Below are 17,766 nucleotides of genomic sequence, written 5' to 3'. Positions count from 1 at the left end.
AGTTTTGTTCCTTTAGTTTTCGGGTGCGCGTTGGGAGGGCCTTTTTTTTTTTTTTTTTTTTTTTAGGGTTGTGTGCTCGGCCACCTCTGTCACTGTCGGCACGTTTCACAGCTATTTAGAGATGCTTTGTCCCCGGTAACGATACTTCTGCGAGAGATGTCCCAAAGGGCCTGACGCTTCCCGGTTTCCCTGCTACACTCGGCCCCTTTCCCCTTAGAAGACACAGCTATCGGCTCAGGAGCGGGGCCAGTCACCTTAGGATTCAAGCAGGCATTGCTAGAAGTAGCGAACTGTTTAAAATATTTCCTCGGGTTTGCTGCCCTGTCTCGGCGTCTAGGGCCGCGACCCCGGGCGCAGAGAGCGGACCTGAGGCTGGCAGGGCGCACGGGCCTCGCCGCGATGCCCGCTGAACGCCAGGCGTTCGAGCGCGCCCTGCGCTCTGACCCTCTGGCTCTTCCGAGGCTGTATGGAGTCGGGAAGTTTCCGAAAAGGCGGTTCAAAGAGGGGAACGCGGTGCACGCGATTTCGTTTCATCTGGGGAGTTGGGGGGCGGGGTGGGGGGAGGATTTCCTCCCTCGGTCCGGTTTCTCCAGCCGAACTGTCTCATCCTCCGCCTACACCCCGCTCTAGCTGTTCCGAGTTAGGAAAAGAGGCAAAGAGGTTTAAATGACAAAACGAAACCCCGCTCCCCCACTAAGAAAAATTAAAACACCCATTCACCAAACTTGAAAAGCATCGAGGGCGGCGAGGTGGGAGTGAGAATCCCTGGCTCTGGTTCGGTTTGACCTGCGTCTGGGCTGAGGCCCTGGGTTCGCCGCTCCTCGGTAGTCACTGCGAAGGGACTGGGTAGACCAGGAGGGAGCGGGACCCGCGAGACGAGAGATCCGGCACCAGTTAATTAAAGCCGAGGCTAGGGCCCCGCCGCGCGGGCTAATCCCCGCGATGCGCTGCCCACCCGCCCGGAAAAGCCTCTTGGCGGTGCTCGAGGCTGAGACTGGGGCTGGAGTTGGAGGCAAGAAGCCGTCTCGAACTTGGGTGCTCCGGCTCCGGACCTCGGGTTTGCTCGGACCTTGCTCATCGCTAAGTCTCGGAAAAGAGGGCGGCATTTATGAGATGTCGATCAGCTCTATGATTAAAAATTCAGCCTTGGGTATTTTTAATCACTTGCCATTCAAACGCCCGCGAGCAAGCTCGCCCGCCCCTCTCGCCTCTAAGGAGTTCGGTGCCCGGCCCAAGAGGCCTGGGGCGGCTGGTCGGTTTAGGGTGGGGAGGACCCACAGGTTCTGACAGATAGGGAGTGAGCTCAACTGAGTGCGCGAAGCGGGGCGCTGGCTCCCCTACTGCTGTGTCCCAGCGAGCTGGACGCCAGAGCTGGGGCCTGGCGGAAAGACGGTGCGCCCGAGGCGCACGGCCTGAACACTCACCCAGCAGCGAGGAGAAGGAGGCCGACGTTTCGATGGCGCTTTGGAAGTTCTCCTCCATCTTCAGGCCGTCCAGCATGTTCGGGCCGCGCGGGGAGGACCTGCAGAGGAGAGGAAACGACGCTTTGGGCGTCTGAGCCCTTTAGGACGCGGCACACGCAAGCCGCCGCACTCTTGGGAAAGGATGGAGGGAGTGTCCAGGGTGACCAGAACGAGCTGCGAGGGTAGAACTCAGCCAAGAGAAATGTGGGCTAGGAGGAGAGAAAGCAGTCACAGCGAACTGCTCGGACTGATCTGATTTCATTCGAAGCCAACGCGTTAAGTACTTAGGCCTCCGCCCCCCAACTGCGTTTCTCCTGCCCCTGTCCCCCACCCCCTCGCCAGGTCCCCAGCCCCAGGTTTCCCCACCCCGAGTTCGACTCCGCCCCAACCTATACCAGTCAGGGCCCTAGGGATGCCTCGGCGGGAACCCAGCTACTAGTGTAAGAGAAAAAAGAAGTGGGTATTTTCCCTCGCGGGGCCGAGCCCAGGCACGCGGAACTATGAGGTCTACAGCCCGCGCCGGGACCCGCAGCGTTGCGTCCCTCACCTGCCCCGGCCGAGAAGGGGCTGAGCGAGCGATCCGGAGAGCGTCCCGCCAGCTCCCAGACTCGGGGCGCTGGGATCTGCCAGGGGCGCGCGGGGCGCGCAGGGAGGTCCGCCCGCCGGTCGGCCGGTGCCGGGAATGTCTGCAGAAGCGAAGAAGTCGCCTCGGGGAGGAGCGCGGCTGGCCCTGCTCACTCTTGGATGCATTTCAAATCAACTTTCAGAAACACGCCCGCCCGAGCTGGAGCCTAGGAACAGGCAGCCTTCCTTACCTGATGGGTGGACTCGCTCCCCGTGGCAGGAGCCAAAAGAAGTTGCCGAGCGCTGCGGGAAGCTTCGGCCGGGGGAGGCGCAGGCCCTCGAGGCTGCAGCCGGAGCGGCCGCCCCCGGCTCCGGCGCGCCCGGGAGGGAGCCGGAGCGAGCGCCGGCCCCTGGCTCCGCTCCTCGGCGCGCCCGGGCCGGGCCGGGACGTGGCCGCGGGCGGCCGGCCTTGCTGGGACGTCCTGCCCGCCCGCGTCCTCCTCGGGAGGAGAGCAGGGCCCGATGCTTCTCCCAGGCTAGAGCGAAGGCGGAGGCCCAGGGTCCTGGGTGCGAGTCGGGCCCTGCTTGGCTGGGGCGGATCCGGCCGCTTCTGACAGGGACCGCGGCGCTGCGTGCGCGGCGGAGGGAAGGGGGTGGGGTGCGCAGGGAGGGGGCTGGGAGCGCGCCCCGCGGAGGGCCAGCGGTCGTCCCTTCCCAGCCCCGCGGCGCAGCCCAGCCTCGCGGCCCCCGCCGGGCGAGCTCCTCGGCCGCTGCGATCCTCCCGGGCACGCAAAGTTTCCTCCTCTCCACGTGTACCGCTACCTCTGGACGCGCTGACGCCGCCGCCGCCCGCGGCTCCGCGCCCCCGCTACGTTTTCGCGGAGATCTCCCCGCCACCTGGACCGCGGCGCCCGCACGCTGCTCCCGCGGCCGCTCTCCAGCCACTTCGAGAGCACCGCAAACCTCACGAGTCGCGAACAAGGCCAAGAAGCAATTTGCCGCGCGTGGCTGCGGGACCCTGCAGCTCAGAGTTCTTCAAGCCCCTTCTTGGCCACCCGGGGCCCCCACACGTTCCCAGCTTCCATTGGGCTGGAAACGCCGTTCACCGTTTCAGTTCGAAAGCCGCTCAAGGTTGGGGTGTGCGGATGCCATAGGATCCAAGGCCAGAACTTGAATCAGGCTCCTGGGAGCGGCTACACGGGATCTGACCCCAAGGCGACGAGCTCCGAATACCAGCGCGCAGGAAGTCAGCTAAGGGGGCATTCTTAGCTGAGCAAAGTGTCTGGGGGTGGGGTGGGGGGAATGTTAACTCACAAAACCTCCTAACCCTAGCCTCCGGTGGTAGAACTTTAACCCCTGCAGGAGAAGAAACTGTGTCTCCTGTGTATTCCAGGAGGTTAGCACAGTTCTGCGCCCCAAGTGGATGCTAATTAAGAAAGAAAAATCATGACACCGCTAATACTTAACCGAATATTTCTTTTGTTTCAGTCTTGGTCACACAGGTAACTCATTTAATCTTTACAACAACCCTATGAGGTGGAGACATTATCCCCGTCTTAACAGGCGATGAAAACAGAACACAGAGGGCATCTGAGCACTACGGGAAGGTTCCATTCGGTGGGGTTCTCTGGGGGCCCCTCAGGTCTGAACCGAACAGAAGTGAATTGGAATTGCCACGCATTTTGGCAAGTCGAACCTGAGCAGAGGAGATGCCACTGAGCAAGCGTTTCCTGTTACCTGCTCCAAGGACAGGACAGCTTTCTTATTTTTAAAGAAAAAGTACTGGCAGCACTTGCTCCAGTGTGTTTAAGGGCAGTGGCCCCATTTAAGTACACTAGGCCAATAAGGGCACGCCAAACACTGAATATCACTTCAGAAAAAACAGGGAAAAGGGCAAAGAATTTAATACTTTACATTTGAACGTTACTTTACACTGTTCAAGGCCCTTTTACACACATGATTTTGCTTGATCTTTACAACAAACCTGTGAGGTAGGCAGAACAAATAGTTTTCTCCATTGTTCCAGATGAATCTTCAGGGCTTAGCAGGGCTGGGAGATTTCTGTGATGTTGCCCAGATGGCTAGCTGCATGTCCCCTGACACCAGTCCTTTGTCCTTTTTGTCACCTCATGTAGAGGAAGAGGTGAAAAAAATGTGTATGTATTACAGGGATTCTTAGGATAATACATAAAATAGAAGTTAGGGAAGAAAAAAAGTTAGGCAAATACAATCATAAAGAATATTTTTAAATGCCCAGTGGAGTTTTGGTTTCACTAAAGGTCTTGAATTTGTAAAATATGTTAACTAGTGATGAGAATATTTCTTTGAGAGGGTATCCTGAAAGTAGATCCACAGAGTTGGATCTGTGGCCCAACTTTTTCAAATGGGCCTTGTATCTGGAAAGTGGCCTGATTAGTGTAGATTACCCAAGGATTTGGAGGGAATGTTTCTCCCCAGATGGTTCTTGGGCGTCTGAAGGATGCAGATGTATCTGATAATACATTGTAAGTAATAGGGTCCTTGGTGCAAAGCTAGGCACATATATGTGATCAACAAGTGATTAACTGATGGATGAGGGATGCACTCAACCTTTGGTGGGCAGACCTTTCAGTAAAGGTGAAAATATAGTGGGTCAGGAATCAAAGGACCTCAGTTTCATTCCCAGCTCTGTCACTAGGCCGGTTGCAGCATCAGTTCATTTCTCTGGCCAACAGTGCTTCCCTTCTGAAATGAGAGGGCTGTATTTTTTAAATATGGTTTGTAAAGGCCTCACAGTCTAAAGTTCATGTAATCAGACTGCCTTTGGACAATGGGATGGGCAGTAGAACCAGTGCATTCTTACCATGTGCTTTGCAGAATCGGTCTAAGGGTAGACTAGCTGATATGTCTAAGTGACGTGTCTAAATCAATACAGATAGCAGTAGCAGTGCTTAGTAGCCAAGTTGTGTCCCACGCTTTGCAACCCCACGGGCCATAGCCCACCAGGCTCTTCCGTCCATGGGATTCTCCAGACAAACATACTGGAGTGGGTTGCCATCTCTCCAGGGGGTCTTTCCGACTCAAGGATCGAACCCACTTCTCCTAAGTCTCCTGATTTGTTAGGTGGATTTTTTTTACCACTGAGCCACCTGTGAAACCCAAACCAATAAAGATACACCTTGTTTATTCAGAATTTTCTCTTGTATGTTTTATCTTACCTCTGCCAATGAATTAGAGATCGTGAATCCCACTCCTACACCATATTGTTTCCCTGTGGCCTTAGTCTGCTCAGTGACATGAATGAGTAAACAGGCATATTTCTATTTGTGAACCATCCTTTTTTGCCTTGTGTTTTCCATTTTTTGCCTTATGTTTTCCAAATACTATTATTTTACCTTTTTAATGAAAAAAGATAGCACCGAGCCACCATTCAGAAGCTCTTCATGAAAAATAAGCCAGGTTCTCCCTTTTATCAGGAAGAAATATTTTTTTCCAATAATTTGTCCAAGTGGGGTAAACAGGCATTAGAAGAGACATGCCAGATTACAGACTTTTTGAATTGGAAGTGATCTTAAAGCTCATCTGGCCCAACCATTTCATTTGTATGGTCAAATTTCTTCCCCTAGAACTGCCACCTCTGGTCCATTGATTGCTCAGAGCTGGCCACTCACAATGTCAAATCCTCGTTCCAAAATCTGTCATATGTGGGCAGAGCAGTCTTCTCCATCCAATTCACTTTTCTCTGATCCTGCTCCAGTTTTTCTCTATCTCTCATAAATTATGACAGCCAGCCAGACCTGTTGCAACTTTCCAGTGGTCCTGTGTTCCGGGCCTCATCTCCTTTCTCTGGCCATAAAACACTCATTAGCACAGTCAGATTTTTTGTTAGCCTTTTTAGGGGCTGATCACTGTTGACTCAACTGCTCAGTCCTATTCCATACAGGTTGCTGATCAGCCTATTCCATACAGGCTGCTGATCAGCCACATCTTCCCCAGATTGCAATTATACAGTTGGTGTTTGGCCTCAAGTGTGGAAACTTACTCTTATCCCTGGTAAGAGATAGGCAGCTGTTCCACACATCAGAAATTTTGCAACTTCAAGACTGTTGTAAGCCTAGTCGTCTGCTTTAAGGAGAAAATGTGGAGCCCTTGCCAGGCTGGTCCACCAGCTGCCATCATTGGTGAAAGTGGAAGTGAAAGTCACTCACTTATGTCCGACTCTTTGCGACCCCTTGGGCTATACAGTCCACGAAATTCTCCAGGCCAGACTACTGGAGTGGGTGGCTGTTCCCTTCTCCAGGGGATCTTCCCAACCCAGGGATCAAACCAGGGTGTCCTGCATTGTAGGCAGATTTTTTACCATCTGAGCTTTCAGGGAAACCCAGAGCAGACAAAAGCCAATGAATGAGGAGTCTCCATGGGGCTCCAAGAGGGTGCACGGGAGCCTTGTTACCTGGGGTAATCTTTCAGTGGGAGGTGACCAGATCCCGTTCGAGTCCTCTCCCATCATCTGCCTGCACTCAAGCAGTAGTCTGCAGAAGGTGGGGTTGAGACATTCAGACCAGTTGAGGAGCTACGGCCTTTCTATGGCCAAAAAAAGAGATCAGCACCACCACACTCCTGAATCCTTGTGGCTGAGATTGGGAGGGGGGTGGACCGGTGCTTGGTGAGAGGGAGGCAGAAAGCGAGGCAGAAGGACGTCCGGCTACAGAGTGGAGGTGACAGGAACATATTTTTTTACTTTCCTTTTCTTGCTCTCATTTCTGTGTTTTATTAAGGGAAACACAAAGGGAAAATTGTGTTATTTGTTAAAAAATGTCAAAGTGCATTTCAAGCGAGAGGAAAAAGAGCAGACACATTACTGCCTAGACAGGGAAGGCAACGCGCTGATGCTGACGGGGCAGCCAGAGAGGAGAGCGGCGGGGACACATTGGAAACGCACGCTCCCCTGACCTCTGGCTTCTTTTCCCGGGAACCTCCTGGCCCCGCATGGACACGAACATCTCTCGAAGGAGCCAGGTGCCTCGGGGCTTTCTGGGGTGAGAGGGAGCAGCTCCAGAAGAAGGGAAATCAGGCGACGTTCGAGCCAGCTTCTTCCACCAACATAACAAGGACAGCCCTGGACACAGAGGAGACTCATCCAGGCCGGCAAGGCACCGTTTAAAGCATTGCATTCTTTGCATCTTATAATAGAACCATCTACATGCGCACTTTATCTCTGTCTTGGACTGTGAGCTCCTTCAGAAAAGGATCCATGTCAGATTCATCTGTATTTCTCCTGTGCCCGCACAAGGCTTATGCCCTAAAGTTCTAGTAAATTCCATGGCCTAACTGGGTGAACTGGAAAGAACATACCTGGGCTTTGGGAACAGAGAGGCCTGAGTTCAGATTTGTAAATGGTTTAATCTTAAATCACCCAATCTCTCCATTTTCCAGTTTCCTTACCTCTACAAGGAGAGGAATAAAATATTCTTCAGGAGTTAATAGAGATGACGGATCTGGGTCACGTGATGTTTCTGTCTCACTCTCACCTCCCCATGAATGAGCAGGCATAGTTTCTCAAGGAAAATTACTTTCACCTTGCCCTGTTCAAACGAGCAAACAGGAGCCGTACCAGCATTTAGACAGATGCATGTGTCTAATGACCGCAGTTGTCGCTGGTCATTGAGAGATTCCTGTGTTTGGGGTAGGTTGTGCTCTCTGGCTGAGGGGATGCCAGGCAGTTACAGAGTGGGTCCTGGGTCACATAGACTTAAGGTTGAGCTTAATTCTGCCACTTAGGGTGAACCTTGGGCAAGTTTCTTTATCTCTCCAACCCTTAGTTTCCCCATTTAATAAATTGGTGAAATAATCGAGTTGTTTCTCTGTGTGTTAAATGAAAAATACATACAAAACACCTACCACAGTGATAGGCACATAGTAAGATGAATTTCAGTTGCCAGCTCCCTGGCCACCACCATCATCGTCGTCATCACCATCAGACAATAAGCTCCTCAAGGACTGTTTTATTACCCCTGTGGCCCTAGGGCCTCAGGCAGTGGTATCCAGAGAATGTGACTGGAATTACACTGGACAGAATACCTAATTGAAGACAGTCTTGGCGCTGAGTGAAGTTCAAGGGCTGGCTGGCTCTAGGTTCCACGTACAATCTGAGAAGGAGTTTCTTTTGGAACAGTCCCACACGCTCCTAAACAAGTCCGCATACTGCAGACTTCCTGCACAAGCCTCTCATTTCTGGGCTCTGACAAGCCCCCTCTTGACGTCTACACGTGGCACTTCACGCTAGGCACCAGGGACCTGGATGCGATGGGGTATGGGGTTGGGGGTGGGAGCGGTGGGCACGAGGGGCAAACTCCCCAGGCATCCAAACAGAGAGGGACCTGTGAGGAGACAGTCTGTTACCATCCCGGGCGGGGTTCCTCTGCCCATCTCTCCTGTGTTAGGAGGAGGGCCCTGAACGCAGGGCCCAGGGGAACATTTGGGGGGCTAGCTAAGCTCTCTGCAACGCCCCGGACAGGTGGTACCCAGCGGCAGCTGTGCACTGAGCAGGTGCAGAGACCACCTGTGCCAGCCCAGGAGCAAGCCCGCCATTACTTACAGCGGTTTTCAAGAAGGAAGGGCCCCCGTTGGCATCTTCACCCTTCAAGAATATGAAACCAGAGTGGCTGCTGCCTGGATACTTAGGAGGCCCCTACTCCTTAACCTACACACCTTCTCGTTTCTTCTGAGAAATATACCCTGTTTAATACTGTTAATATTGTCAATTGTTAATTTATTTATATAACATATCCCATGTATTTCCAAAAAAGTTTTCAGGTCGCATATGAATACTATCAATATTGAAATGGAATTTCAATTATATACAGGAAACAGAAAAACAACTCATCCCCAAAATAATGATGCAGGGCTAATCTTCTAATCTTGAGGTTAATCAATAACCTCAGATATGCAGATGACACCACCCTTATGGCAGAAAGCAAAGAGGAACTAAAGAGCCTCTTGATGAAAGTGAAAGAGGAGAGTGAAAAAGCTGGTTTAAAACTCAGCATTCAGAAAACTAAGATCATGGCATCCATTCTCATCACTTCATGGTAAATAGGTGGGGAAACAACGGAAACAGTGTCAGACTTTATTTTTCTGGACTCCAAAATCACTGCAGATGGTGATTGCAGCCATGAAATTAAAAGATGCTTGCTCCTTGGAAAAAAAAAGCTATGACAAACCTGATAGATAGCATATTAAAAAGCAGAGACGTTACTTTGCCAACAAAGGCCCATCTAGTCAAAGTTATGGTTTTTCTAGTGGTCATGTATGGATGTGAGAGTTGGACTGCAAAGAAAGCTGAGTGTCAAAGACTTGATGCTTTTGAATTGTGGTGTTGAAGTAGACTCTTGAGAGTCCCTTGGACTGCAAGGAGATCCAACCAGTCAATCCTAAAGGAAATCAGTCCTGAATATTCATTGGAAAGACTGACGCTGAAGCTGAAACTCCAATACTTTGGCCACCCGATGTGAAGAAATGACTTATTGGAAAAGACTCTGATGCAGGGAAAAATTGAAGGCAGAAAGAGAAGGGGACAACAGAGGATGAGATGGTTGGATGGCAACACCGACTCAATGGACATGAGTTTGAGCAAGCTCCGGGAGTTGGTGATGGACAGGGAAGCCTCCGTGCTGCAGTCCATGGGGTAGCAGAGAGTCAGATTCGACTGAGCAACTAAACTGAACTGACTGAATCTTTTGATCACAATAGGATGTTAAATGTCATTCTGAGTTTACAAGGTGACAGAAAGTAAAGCCTTACAAAACTGCTCTGATCTCATCTAACTGTGTATCATTTGTATTTATATGCCTAGTTGGCTTTAGGAGAAAGTCTGTAATAAAAGAACCAAACTATATAATTCATGGCAATAGAAATCAAATTTGTGACCTCACTAATAGTGCTGGAACATTTTTACTTTTATATATTGACTGTATCTCTCTTCTTCCTAAAAGAATTTAACATAAAACTGAAGGTGGATAATGATAAAATAGAACTATAAGATCAGGAATAGAGAAATAATGCAGATATGCTAAATATGAGTTAATAGTCACCTCTTGAGGGCAGGAGCTATGTCTATGTCTTGTTCACCTAGTTTGAGCTAACACTGTTCTGAATACTTTCTTGGCAACTGTTATGTATGAATGTTTGAATGAGCAAATGAATACTGTGATTGCAAGTCAAATTTGTCTTTGAGTTTCCTGGTAGCTAGAGCAAAAAGGGAAATAGCCACTCTACAGATATTTTTGCACCAGTATTAGAGTTGTGATGGTGGGTTTGTTTATGCAAGCAGTCCTCATAGCTCTAGATCTCTGCACCCAAGTAGGTAAATAGTCAACCATCCCACCCTAATCTTCAGCATTTCTTGCACAAAATGAATATTTGCTGCATGAATACATTAATGAGATCATTAAAGAGATTCCTTGATGCATCTGAAATATGTTCACTTCCACTTTTCTTATCCCATAAATAATTTATCTGCAATCCTTTTTGAAACTTGGAGGATGGTGGGGGGTGGGGGGCGGTATTTGTCAGGAGGTTTCTGAAAGTGAAGGCATTCCAGGCAGACTGAGTGAGCACGCAAAGGGCAAAAAGCCAAGGTGAGTTGTTGGAGGACCTCTGTGAACCAGGGAAGTGAGGCAAGCCAGGAGGGCTGAATACTGCACATTAGAATTTATTACTCTGGAGGTAATAGAAAGTCTTTGAAAGTCTGAGACTGGAGGAGTGAAATATTTAGGCATATGGTCTAAGATGACTAAATCTGGTAGCAGTGTGGCTGATAATTCAGAGGCAAAACAGGGGCTTCCCCCGCAGGGCAGTGATTAAGACTCGGTGCTTCCAGTGCAGTGGGTGTGGGTTCGACCCGTGGCTGGAGAACTAAGATCCTGCATTCCACATGCAGGGTGGCGTAGCTAAATACAAAAAGCAGAAGAAAGTGACGGTAGACCAGATAAACTTTACTACTCTGGTATAAGAAGTCCAGGACCTGGACCAGGGCAGGGACAGGGACAGCAGACATCCCGCTCATCAAGCGGGATGAGCGAAAAAGCCTTCTCAGAAACCAAGTCCAAAAAGCTCAGCGTCTGTTTAGTTGTGAGGTGAGGAGGAAGGAAGGAGAAAAGTAATCGAAGTGTGGGGTAATGTTGAAACAGAAGTGGGAAATGCAGCAGAAAAAGCAGCTGGATGGGGTGCAATAAGAAGTTTGGTGACTTTTCAAGATGTTTGCACATTCATTATCTCATTGATTTCATATGCTAGTAGAGTGAGACCCGCCCTAAATGTCAGCCTGAAAAATGCACTGCCCCTCTTTGGAGCTGCCAAGTTTCACGAACCAAACCTTTGCCTCGGATTCTTGCAGCAACAACAGGGCACCCACCCGAAGGTACTGCACCCATCCCAAGCAACCTGGAGTCTCCCAAGGACTAAGCTACCCCATCCTGGTTCTGGGCCAGCAGCAGCTCAGAGCCAGGTAGTGCACACTCCCGGCTGCCACGCTTGCCAGGAACGCAGATGGGTGTGCCCCAGAGTTCAGCCAGAGTCTCCCAGAACATCTGGGCAGGGTGGGGAGGGCGGAGCACAGCCATCAGAGTTTGGAGTTTCTTCAGCGTCTCATGTCTTCCCACTGGGTAGAGGACTCTGGTTTCATCACTGATTCACTCCCAGGCACAAGCAAGCGGCTGCCCTCGGGGCTTCGTCATCCCCCCAGAGCAGCAGGGCAGGTAGCATTTCTTCCTTCCCGAGATGGTAGGGCATTAACGAGAGGGTTCCACACGCACCTGGTGGAACCTCGGCTGGACAGGGCTGGTGATCGTACAAAGAGAAGAAACACTGACCTCGTCATGACACGTCAGCCCTGGAAGGAAGGGACCCCCCACCCCAGGCTCAGTGGGTCTCACCTCTCCCCTCCCAGATGGGGGCACCTCTGCTCTGCAGCTACTGCCCCACGTCATCATCACTGGTGTTTAGACCAACACGTGGGGTCCTCTGATACATCCTCCATCCCAAGAAAAGTCTCACTTTTTTCTTCTCACAGACGGTTCCCCACTGACTTCGCTAGCATTGTCTCCCCCTCTCCCCTGCTCTTTTCTCTCCTCTCCCACTCAACTCCATGCCCTAACTCTCTCTGCCACCTCTGACGTGACCCAGACATCACCCTAGTCCATCCCTGCGCTTGTGTGCAGGCTGTATCCTCAGTCAGGGGTAACCCCCTCCTCTTCCTTCTCTGGTGTGTTGAGTATCTACCTCTGATGCTCTCATACAGGTAATTAGCACTTCCGCTGGGTAAATTCACAGGCTGATTAGCATTTATCACACAATATGACCAACTTTTCCTTAGATGCCTGCCTCCTTCACCGAAAACACACATATCTGTGTCCTATGGGGCTCCATGTATCAGAGCCTGACCGAGTCAGGCCCTGCTGACCCATAAAGAGGGAGGCTGGGAAAGGCAGATGCTTACGGGGTTCAAACACCAGGGAATAAACATGGATGCAGGAAACTCGCCCCCTGGCACCCCCTCCTACAGTTCTCCCCAACATCCACCAGATATTTGGTTCTTCTGCGTCCTTCCAGACTTTCTTTATGTGCAGCAAAGAAAATACAGATCCTTAACTCTGCCCTTTGTAACCCCAGTGGTAATACTGCTGACTCAAAACTTTTCTTCTACCAAAAAATCTTTTAAATCTTTCAAAGTTCTTCATATTCATAGTATCTCCTTCTAAATGTCCAACTTGTAGATTTCAATACTCACAAAACAAATAAGACCACACATTTAATGTAAGTTACAGTACAGTGCAGCTTGCTTTTAAAAAGGATTGAGTTCCTGGAAAATCATATAAAAATCACTCTTTGCAACACCATGGACTGTAGCCCACCAGGCTCCTCTGTCCAGGGAATTCTCCAGGCAAGAATACTGGAGTGGGTAGCCATTCCCTTCTCCAGGGGACCTTCCCAATCAAGGGACCAAACCTGGGTCTCCTGCATTGCAGGCAGATTCTTTACCATCTGAGCCACCAGGGAAGCCCATACACAAATCACATTGTCATTAAACCCATCATATTTTTGGTGCATTAACAGGTAAATTGTTTAAAGATACCCAGGTGACAGATCACCAGCCCAGATTGGATGCATGAGACAAGTGCTCGGACCTGATGCACTGGGAAGACCCAGAGGGATCCGGTGGAGAGGGAGGTGGGGGGGGGGGGGCGATGGGGAACACATGTAAATCCATGGCTAATTCATGTCAATGTATGACAAAAACCACTACAATATTGTAAAGAAACTAGCCTCCAACTAATAAAAATAAATGAAAAAAATAAAAATAAAAAAATAAAAAAATGAGGATTACCAAAAAAAAAAAAAAAAAGATACCCAGGTGAGATTCTTGTTATCAATGAGGAAACTGGATACTATGGCACTCCTGAACTGTGTCAGGTTCAGATATGCTAACATCTCGATTTGTTAGAACCCAGAGATACATTTCAGTGAGAACAAGGTTCTCAGCTCAGTTAGGAAAAGGGTAAAATTTAGAGTGTCTCCCACAGATAACCCCTCAAAGTTTAACAAGGGGTCAAGCACTCAGATGGCCCCATGGCCCATGGGACCCCAGGGGCCAGATCCTGTTGGCACCCAGTTGCTGCAGGGCAGCCCAGAAACCACTCCAATGAGTTTAGCGCCCAGTGGCACCACCCAATGGCTAAACTGCTGAAAAGTGCAAACCAAGGGCCCATCCGCTCTAGACATGGCCCGCCCCAGCTCAATTTTTGTAAGGCTTGCAAACTAAGAGTGATTTTTACATTTTTAAAAATTTCATAAGATCAAAGCAAGAATAATATTTCATGATGTGTAATGAAATTTAAATTTCGGTGTCCCTAATAAAACTGTATCGGAACACAGTTGTCTCATTTGATGACTGTCGGTGGCTGCTCTCACACAACAATGATGGAGTTCAATGGTTGAAACAGACAGTAGAGTCACACGCATAAAGAATTCACTGTCTGGCCCATTACAGAAAAACTTGCTAACCTCTGTTTTAAAAGACGCTCCAAGACCCAAAGCAGATGTCTATGTGAGACGCGCTTGTCTCTCGCTTTGGGTACCTATTTCTGGATAAATAGCCGATTCATTTCTTTGAGCAGGGGATCCAGACCTCCGTGATGAGACTTATTCCTTTTGGAGAATGGCATCAGCGCCATCACGAGTCAGTGCTGAAGCACTCCCCCTATCTGCTTCAGGGGATCAAGCCGGTCTTTCCCAGCTGGGGCTTCCTGGAGTTCGAGGAGCGCAGGGCTAAGTGGTCAGCCAGCTGCCGAGCACACCACCTTCCTGCAGTACCGCAGCTTTCCACAAGAGGGAGGCCGCTCCCCCGTCTGCAGTTTCTCGGATGTCCTTCCAGGCTTCGGAGAGCAGCCCCGGAGACCTCAGTGCCTTGCCAGCCCCCGCAGGACCTTCCCTAGATTGATGGTCAAGAATGAGGCTGTCTTCCGGTGCAGGAACTCACGTAAGCCTGCTGGTCCCAGGCAGCCAGTCTGACATCTTAGTGGTTGATCATCACACGTGTTAGTCTTGAACTGTCAGCAAAAAAAAAAAAAAAAAAAAGGAAAGGGGCAAAAAAAAAATACTGGTTGAGTCTCCCATCTTGCCCACTCCTGATCCCCCTCTGCTAGACCAGTCAAGCACAGTGTACCAGTTTTTAGGCTCTTCTCTCCCAGCTCTAAACTCAGCCTTGTTGCTGGGGCCAGAACTCTGTGAACCACATTTCTGTTTTCTAGATGATTCCATGCTAGGCTCTGCTAAGTCAGGGTGGTACAAGAAGGGATTCACCTCGTCCTGGAAGTTTGCTTCTCTGTGCTTCCTTCCTTCTCTCTGTGGCTCTGAGGGACCCCAGCAAGGCTTCCTCTCCATAATAAGAGTGACGCCTCCCCCGGAGAGCAGTGGGATCTGGTGTGCATCTTCTTCACACTGCTGAGCCAGCTCCCCCGTGTCTACTTAGGGTCTGCTGAGACACTCCAACCAGCTGTGCCCCATCCTCAAAGGTCAGGGTCCTGCGTCCACCAAGCCTCTCCTCCAAGGTCCTAATTTTTATAATTCAAATTTCTTCACTTTGTCCCCAGAGCCCAATGGGTGGTAGGCTTCCTACAGTTGCTACATTTATGATAAGCTAGGGTTCCCTTCCTGCCTCTTCAGTGACATAATTAACAATGTGCTGCCTAGTTAACTATTCCTTATGTTAATTCTGGCTTCCCAGGTGGCGCTGGTGGTAAAGAATCTGCCAGCCAATTAAGGGGACACAAGAGACTCAGGTTTGATCCCTGGGTCCTGGAGAAGAAAATGGCAACCCACTCCAGGATTCTAGCCTGGAAAATTCAACAGAGAAGCCTGGCAGGCTACAGTCCTTGGGGTCATAAAGAGTCAGACACGACCGGGTGACTGAGCACAAACATATGAAATCCTCACTGTTCAAGTAACTGGGGTGGCTTCTGTGTCCTAACCCAACTATGACTGATACATAACTCTTATTGAGTCTAAAATTAACTAGACATTTAACTCTGATTATTGGATCACAGACCCTCGTAAGGCCCACCTGAAAAATCAAATCTACAAATGCTCAATATATACCTACATGGGAAAGACATGGGGCCTGAGGCTGAGAAACGAGCACAACCAGCTTTCTGAGGTCTCATACTCTTGGGCCCCGCCCCACTGCCTGGGACCCTTGCTCTCTCTGCCCTCATCCAGCAGGGAGGCTCTGTGACTGTGCCTTGGGGTGGAGGTGGAACGGGGGGAGATAAAAATGCAGGTTAGCTGGCCTTTGTCCCTCTTGCCCACTCTCACCCAACCCACCCAAACCCACCATCCTCACAAAGGAGCCCAGAAAAATAAAAGTACCCAGTGAGTGCCCCACATGGCCTGGTGAGAGGTAAACTTTCACTGGTCTGGCAGACAGCCTTAATTCTCAGATGTGATTCCTTCCAGGCAGTACCATAACTGAGGAAAGAGAAAGAAGCCACCGTGGCCAGGAGAGAAGGGGGCACAGAACTCCCATCCTCCTCAAACCTGACTGAACCTGTCTGGTGGTTACCACTCAAGAAAGACAAAACTGCAGAGGAAAGAGGAGCTTCGTGCCTGGAGCAGATTTGACAGCTGATGGGATCTCAATAAAAAATTATCGAAAATCATTATCAGTGAAAAATAAAATATAAAATAACAGCACCCAGGAGCAGATTTGGATAAGTGCTGGGAGAAGCGTGGAAAGAGGAGGCTGGCCGGGACTGAGCAGGAAAGGGAGGTCATGGCCAGAGTGTCTCCACCTGAAACCCAGCAGGGCTCTTTGTAGACCAATTCCACCAGTGTAGTCAAAACCCTCTTTTCAAGAGCCGCTGAAATGACAAACAGAGCTTCCAATGACATGTAAGAAACAGAACCTCTTCAGCTGTCATCACTAGGAAGCACCAACTCAACCTAATGATTTTACTGGGATTCCTTTCCATGAAGTCTTTGCCCCTCCTTTCCCAGAATGCCTCCCACCTGGATTCCAGCAGCACCAGGACACGGCTGTGAGCTCGCGCGCCCCCTGGTGGCAGATCGCCGCAAAAACATGAGGGCCGTCTGCCCAGCTCCCATGTCCACTGGCCTGAAGAGCAGCATTGAAGATGAAAGTTACTTTATCCAGATCTTTATGTTCCTTTCCCACATTCCTGTGGAGTTAAGCGGACTTTAGCATCCTCATCTCCCTCTTATTTTTATCCAGCCTTTTCTCCATTTGGCCACTGCTTTGCTTGACTCACCTCAAGTCCCTTTTTTGTCTGAAGGCTGAGTACCCAGCCGAGACTCGGCTCTTCAAACTCCTGAGAGTGGCTCTTCGGCCATAGATGGGAATAGTTATGTATTGGAGGTTTTAGAGAGCTGTAAGGAGAAAACCAACCTTAGGGACTACAGCACTGAAACTACAGTGGGTAAATCATTCCAGCACCACTCTTCAGCTGACCTCAGGTTCCAGGAGCCTAGGATCAGAGAAGCTAACTGGTCAACCGCTGTCACCTCTTCTGAAGAGGTGTGTGCCTGAGTAAACGCAACCTGTGCCTAGCAGACTGAGTGAATGTCCCAGATGACAACAAAGCCGCATTCAGACACACAGCTAACTGATCACAGCATTGAGCTGCCCAGCCATAGGAGGTGCCAGACGGCCACTTCAAATCAGCTGGGTTTGACAAACGAGATTAAAACTTCCTCCTGATCTTGGCCTATTTGAAAACGTAAATGTAGACAAATTCATGATTTATTGTCATCTGGAACATTCACTAGTCCAAATATGAGTTCCAAATCTGCTTAGCTACGGCCTTGTAGATCTCTCAAATCCCTCCCCTTGTTTTTTAAAATGTGGGTGTCTAAGCTCCTTTCATATGTTCTTAAACATAATCTCACCTCAGGGCCTTTGCACTTGCTTCCCTTCATGCCTGCCCCATTTTTACCCTGGAAATAAGGCAAAAGTGAATGACTGGAAGGTCTAGACTATTAAAATTGTTAGTGAAATATACTTCTATTATTATTTTCAAATTCAGGGACACTCTCCTTATTCAGCACTCAGACACTTAATCTCTCAATTCATTTTAATTCAATTCAACTGCCAAGAAAACCCACAAACCCAGAAGTAATCAAAGAGTCCTTCAGGCTTCAGCAGCAATGAAAATATCCCAAAATAGCCAAAAGCAGGAAATTTGCT

The 17,766-nt window shown here is 49.7% G+C and overlaps 1 protein-coding gene across 1 annotated transcript in view; it reads right to left on the bottom strand.

The window, feature by feature from the left end:
* LMX1A (LIM homeobox transcription factor 1 alpha) overlaps positions 1-2,477 on the bottom strand; it is a 166,616-nt gene extending 164,139 nt beyond the window's left edge. Inside the window, exons 1-2 of the mRNA XM_065924851.1 lie at positions 2,279-2,477; positions 1,425-1,522 (exon numbers count right to left, since the gene is read on the bottom strand). Coding sequence (XP_065780923.1) covers positions 1,425-1,500 — 76 coding nt within the window. The 5' untranslated portion in view covers positions 1,501-1,522; positions 2,279-2,477. The remainder of the gene's footprint in view (positions 1-1,424; positions 1,523-2,278) is intronic.
* Between the last annotated feature and the right edge of the window lie 15,289 nt (positions 2,478-17,766).

This window comes from Muntiacus reevesi, chromosome 1 (assembly GCF_963930625.1).
Source record: "Muntiacus reevesi chromosome 1, mMunRee1.1, whole genome shotgun sequence".
Classification (NCBI taxonomy): domain Eukaryota; kingdom Metazoa; phylum Chordata; class Mammalia; order Artiodactyla; family Cervidae; genus Muntiacus; species Muntiacus reevesi.
The sequence above is the reverse complement of the archived record's forward strand: the minus strand, read 5'-3'. Positions and strand labels throughout refer to the sequence as shown.